Source organism: Podospora anserina, chromosome 3 (assembly GCF_000226545.1).
Source record: "Podospora anserina S mat+ genomic DNA chromosome 3, supercontig 2".
NCBI lineage: Eukaryota > Fungi > Ascomycota > Sordariomycetes > Sordariales > Podosporaceae > Podospora > Podospora anserina.
In genome coordinates, this window is record NW_001914856.1 from 692,325 (window position 1) to 697,964 (window position 5,640).

At 55.4% G+C, this 5,640-nt stretch overlaps 3 protein-coding genes across 3 annotated transcripts; 2 read left to right on the forward strand and 1 right to left on the reverse strand.

Annotated features, from left to right (window-relative positions):
- Nucleotides 1–595: 595 nt before the first annotated feature.
- PODANS_3_3770 (uncharacterized protein) lies at nucleotides 596–2,822 on the forward strand (the record flags this gene model as incomplete). Its single annotated transcript, XM_001909127.1, has 4 exons — nucleotides 596–701; nucleotides 782–895; nucleotides 966–1,335; nucleotides 1,541–2,822. 4 exons carry the CDS (start codon nucleotides 596–598, stop codon nucleotides 2,820–2,822), a joined length of 1,872 nt encoding a protein of 623 aa, XP_001909162.1.
- A 329-nt stretch (nucleotides 2,823–3,151) lies between these two features.
- On the reverse strand, nucleotides 3,152–3,610 carry PODANS_3_3780 (uncharacterized protein; the record flags this gene model as incomplete). Its single annotated transcript, XM_001909128.1, has 1 exon — nucleotides 3,152–3,610. The coding sequence occupies one exon, from the start codon at nucleotides 3,608–3,610 to the stop codon at nucleotides 3,152–3,154; it is 459 nt and encodes a 152-aa protein (XP_001909163.1).
- Nucleotides 3,611–4,270: 660 nt separating this feature from the next.
- Nucleotides 4,271–5,617, forward strand: PODANS_3_3790 (uncharacterized protein; the record flags this gene model as incomplete). Its single annotated transcript, XM_001909129.1, has 1 exon — nucleotides 4,271–5,617. The coding sequence occupies one exon, from the start codon at nucleotides 4,271–4,273 to the stop codon at nucleotides 5,615–5,617; it is 1,347 nt and encodes a 448-aa protein (XP_001909164.1).
- Nucleotides 5,618–5,640: the final 23 nt, after the last annotated feature.

Here is a 5,640-nt window from a genome sequence, read left to right on the forward strand (position 1 = left end):
TGCGGGCATCTAGTATTCGTTTGATCGTTGTCTACTCCATCCTCACTACTTTAGAGTCGTCGTTCTCCACGATCTAACGATATGCCACAAGTCAATCGGACCGCGCGGTGGCTTGGTGTTGACCAAGATGGCCAGGACATGGTCTATGCAAGGAACCAGAAGTAAACAGCCATAGTCTCGGCGACCACGTTTTTCATTTGTTAGAAGGGGGTTAGTGGTTAGGTACGAGGTAATGGGTAGGTAGTATGCCCCTAGGCGGGGCGATCAAAGTCGCAACGCATCCCGGCCGGCGTAGAGACACAGCATGACATACAGCCGAGGCCGTACCGAGCATACCATACCATACAGAGGCCCCTCCCCGAATCCGAACTTGGGTCTTGGGTGTGAAGGGCCGATATCGAAAAGCAAGTTGTTGTCAATGGGTTATGTAGGTTGACAGCGGCATCATGGGTACCTAGATTGTGGATAGCGCCCAAAAAGCAAATATTTAAGATGATGATCGTCCGCCTCTGTTGTCAGAGAGAGAAGGGCAGAGACACCCGCTCTTCTCTCAGTCTCCCGATCTTTTTCACGAAACGGAAACGAGAGAAAAAAGATGCCTTCCATCTCAAATCTTGCGCTGGCTGGCCTTTTGGCTGCTGGCCAGGGGGCTAGTGCTTCGCTCGTTGGGGCTATTCAGTTGGAGAAGTTTATCAAGCAGGGTAAGTTTTGCGGTTTGGTTCCTGGGGGGAGAGGAGTGAGGATCTGTGTGTTTGCTGACTTGCATTTTGCCGTGACACAGAGACCCCCATTGCTCTCCAGGCTGTCCTCGACAACATCGGCCCCGACGGAATCAAGGTTCCTGGTGCTGGACGCGGTCTTGTGATTGCTAGCCCGTCTACTTCCGATCCTGATTGTGAGTTGGACCCAGTCTGCCGCCAACATGCCTTGCATGAATGTGCTGTCTAACCATGAGAAACCACCAGACTTCTTCACCTGGACTCGTGACGCGGCCTTGACTTTCAGGACGCTGATTGATGATTTCGTGTTTGGAAACAAGGCTCTTGAGCCGTTGATCAACGATTATATCTACGGTCAGGCTCGTCTCCAGACTGTGAGCAACCCTTCGGGGACGCTTTTGCCCAACGGTGCTGGGTTGGGTGAGCCGAAGTATATGAAGGATGGTTCGAGGTATAATGGGAACTGGGGGCGTCCTCAGCGCGATGGGCCTCCTTTGAGGGCTATTTCGTTGATTCAGTACTCGAATTACCTTGTCTCGAAGGGGCAGAAGGCGAGGGTGAAGGATGAGATTTGGCCCATCATTGCTAATGATCTGGCTTATGTTGGACAGTACTGGTACGTTTCCATTTTGTCCTTGTTGAGGTGATATCTGCTGTTGTGTCCTCCGTATCCTGCCGGCATATCAAATGCAGTGGGAAGGATGACGGGATGGCTAGCAGAAGGGACCATGCAGCTTACTTCGACAACGTGGCCCGCGTGACCCGCGTGACGGCATGACGAGTCTGGGGAAACACAAAACTGACAGTTGTTTTGTCTCTAGGAACTCCACTGGCTTCGACCTCTGGGAGGAGGTGAACGGTGCCTCGTTCTTCACCACCCAGGCTCAGTACCGCTCTCTCGTCGAGGGCGAGGCCCTTGCCAAGGTCCTCGGTCTCCCCTGCACGGCCTGCACCGAGGCTCCCCAGGTCCTCTGCTTCCTCCAGTCCTACTGGAACGGCAAGTTCATCACCGCCAACTTCATCCAGGGCAACCACAACCGCGGCGGCGTCGACGCCAACACCGTCCTCGGCCCCCTTGTCGCCTTTGACCCTTATGCCCCCTGCGACTCCCCCAGCCTCCAGCCTTGCCACCCTCGCATGCTGGCCAACTTCAAGAACTTTGTCGACACCTTCCGTGACCCGGCCTTGTACCCCATCAACAAGGGCATCCCCCAGAACAAGGGCATCGCTCTCGGTCGCTACCCGGAGGACATTTACTACAACGGTAACCCCTGGTACCTCATCACCCTCGGTTCCGCCGAGTACCTCTACGCCGCCATCGCCAGCTGGGAGAAATCCGGCGGCATCACCATCACCCCCACCTCCCTCCCCTTCTTCAAAGACCTCTACCCCTTGGCTCGCGTCGGCACCTTTGGCAAGCTCCATCCCGCGTACTACCTCATCAAGGGCCTAGTCAAGACCTACGCCGACTCCTTCGTTGCCGTCTCCCAAAAGTACACCCCCAAGGACGGCATGATGGCCGAGCAGTTCCTCAAGGTCGAGCCCTTCACCCCCATCTCCGCCAGAAACCTCACCTGGTCTTTTGCCGCCTTTGTCGGGATGAACCACCGCCGACAGGGCCACCTCCCTCCCTCGTGGGTCCCCAAGAATGTCAAGGTCCCTGATGTCTGCGTTGGTACCTCTGTCAAGGGCACCTACGCCCCTGCCACCCAGGCTGGTGCTCCCAATGTTACTATTCCTTGCATCTCCAACGTTCTGTTCCAGCTCAATGCCTCGACGTATTATGGCGAGAACCTTTATGTTGTGGGCAACTCGCCCACGCTGGGTAGCTGGGATTTGGAGACGGCGTACCCGCTGATGAGCAGCAGGTATACTGACGAGAGGCCGCTTTGGTTCGCCACCATCCCGCTTGAGATGGAGGAGGGTGTGTCCACGCTGAGGTACAAGTATGCCAGGCAGCAGGATTGCGGGCAGGAGTGGATTGTGGAGGAGGAGGAGAGGGTGTTGGAGGTGCCGGCTTGTGTGAAGGATGGGAGTGAGGAGGTTTTGGCGGAGAGGGATGAGGCTTTTAACGGGCCTGCTGGGTCTCCTGGCGGTTGCTAGATGTTTTGTTTTGAGGAGAGCATCTGAGAAGGGGTTGTTGTACATATATGAAATCTTTGGTTGCGAAAAGAAAAAGCATGGAGAATTGACACATGGGGGGGGGTTGTGGGGTGTAAGGTATATTACTGAGATATAAAATTCAACTTGCACATAGTTAAGCCTTACCTTTGGTATGATTTCAACGTGGAACTCCGCAGACAATGATTGCTTCTTGCTTGACCTCCAGTGAACATCGAAAAGTGGTATATGCCCAACTGTCTATCTCTATGCAAAGAATCAACAAAAGACCGCCTACGCTTGCTATCCCAACCCAACGCCTCCAGCCAAAACTACAACTTCGGAGCAGGATCAATATTAACCTTCCCATGCTCACACACAGCCACGACCGCCCCGTTGTCCTTCCGCTTCATCACACCCCTCAAGGTAGCCATCTTCGCCCCGATCTGCAAGATGTCACACTCAATCAAGACCTCGGTGCCGACCGGGGCTGGACGGAGATAGGTGGTGTTCAACGTCCGGGATACCCCCAGATACTGCCAGAACCCGGGCTTGGACACAAGGGCGGTGGCGGTGGAGGTGCAAAAGTCAAAGAGGGTTGCCGTGCAGCCTCCGTGGAGGTTGTTGAGGCGGTTGCAGTGCTGGGGCTCGACGGTGAAGCTGAAGAGGACTTTGGGGTGGGGTTGTTCGTCTGAGGCGGAGACGAGTTTGAGGTTGGGGAAGAAGGAGTTGGTCCATTCCTGGGAGGGGTGGTTAATAAAATATATACTAGGGATGCCTGGGGGAAACATACCTCGTCTTCCTTGTTGATGGCTTTTTGAGAAAAGGTCTCGATGAGAGCCCTGACTCTGGCCTCGCCCTTGAGGTTGAGGTAGTCTTGGTCGTGTTCCCACGCGCCGCTTTTGTCTTTGGACATGGTGTTGAGTGGCTAGGGGGTTGAGATCCAGGCGTGGGTTAGGGTTGTAGGGCTGAGGAAGGTAATGCGGTTGGCTGCAACTAGTACCAAAGAATAGAGTAACAATCGGATGTCACGTATGAGTTTACAGATCGAATCTAGACCGACCTGAATGAAGAACAGGCACACCAAACAACGTCCACGTCCAACAACACATGCAACATACCGGGCTCATCTGGGGGCTTAAAAGGATATATGGGATTCCCCCGCGTATTTCCCATCTCTAGCCCCTGCTTTTCAGGTGGAGGTTACCCCAACTGCATCACTGCGAAATCCGAACCTGGGGAAACGTGCCTCGGCAAATCGCGTCAGGAACCCCTGCCCGCTACCGCTAGCTTAAACATGCTTAACCGCACCAACCCTTGTCGGTGATCGCATCCGTCGCAATCACATTCAAATCTTGAGATCTCATCTACACATCACATATGCGCCAACCATCACAACCCCGTTGACCATCTTCAACACGGTTCAGTTCATCCCGGAGAACAGACCCAAAATGGAGTTCGTCACCGCCCTCCGCGGCTCCTTCGACCCAGGCAAACCCTCCCTCTTCGAGCTCCTCTCAGAACAACAACTCTCCTCCCTCCTCCCCCCAACCCTCCGCTACCTCCTCACCCTCCTCACCCACCGCTACCCCCGCCACCTCCTCCGCGCCCTCAACTCCTTCGACGAGCTCTACGCTCTCCTCTCCCTCCTGATAGAGCGCCACTACCTCCTCACCCGCCAGGGCTCCTTCACCGAGAACTTCTACGGCCTCAAACGCGAGCGCGCCCTCACCTCCGAAATCCCCCGCGCCTCCACCCACGCCCCCCAAATCGTGCGGGAAGCCCTAGCCCTCAGAACAAAAGACGTCTACAAGAACCTCTTCGTCATAGTCCTCATCCCCTACCTCAAAAGAAAACTAGATGAAGCCCACGAGGTCGACGCCCCCAGGGCCTTGCTCGGAGCAGCCTACAACGCCCCCCCATCACCCAGCGCTCCCCTCAAGGAAAAACTGGGTTATTACTACAAAATCTTCCTCAGGAAAATCTACCCGACAATCAACATGACCTACCACCTCTCCATCCTCGCCTTCTCCCTGGGGTACCTCTTTGACAACACGAAATACTCCTCCCCCTTCCTGTGGCTCATCGGCACAAGAATCCGCCGTATGGGACCGGCAGATTACAAGGCGATAGAGGAGTGGGAGAAGGTTCTCCCCGCGGATGGGACCAGATCGAGGTCAATCTTCCAGAGACTGCTCTCCTCCCTTTCCTTGGTGCTACCGACTAGTATCTTTGCGCTCAAGTTTCTGGAGTGGTGGTACTCGTCGGATTTTGCAAAGCAGCTCTCTAGGAAGGCGGCCGAGTCGCTCCAGCTTCCACCGCCGGGGATGACCACCACGCCCAAATCTGTCTCCCCAAAGAAACAGCCGCCTCCCTCCCTCTCTGAGCTGTCCGACATCCCCCCAGCAGAGGAAGAGTTGCTCGAACAACTCGCCTCCTCTGCCCCCGTCGCGTCGTCGTCTCTCTTGCCTATTTTCACCGTTGCTGCCATCCCAAGAGAGGAAGATGACGATGGTGAGGAGGACAAAAAGCGGCAGGAGGAAGATAGCAGTCTGTGTCCGATCTGCCAGGAAGAAATCACCACGCCGACCGCGTGCCAGACGGGGATTGTTTACTGTTACGGCTGCATTCACAAGTGGATCTCTGGTGCGAATCCGCATCAGGAGAGGTTTATGGAGAGGGTTGAGAAAGCACTTGGAGGGAGCAGCAGGAAGTGGGAGAGCGGGGAGGGGAGGTGCGCTGTTACGGGGAGGAGGGTGTTGGGTGGGGTGGAGGGGTTGAGAAGGGTTATGGTATAACTGAAGAAGGAAGGGGGGGCTTC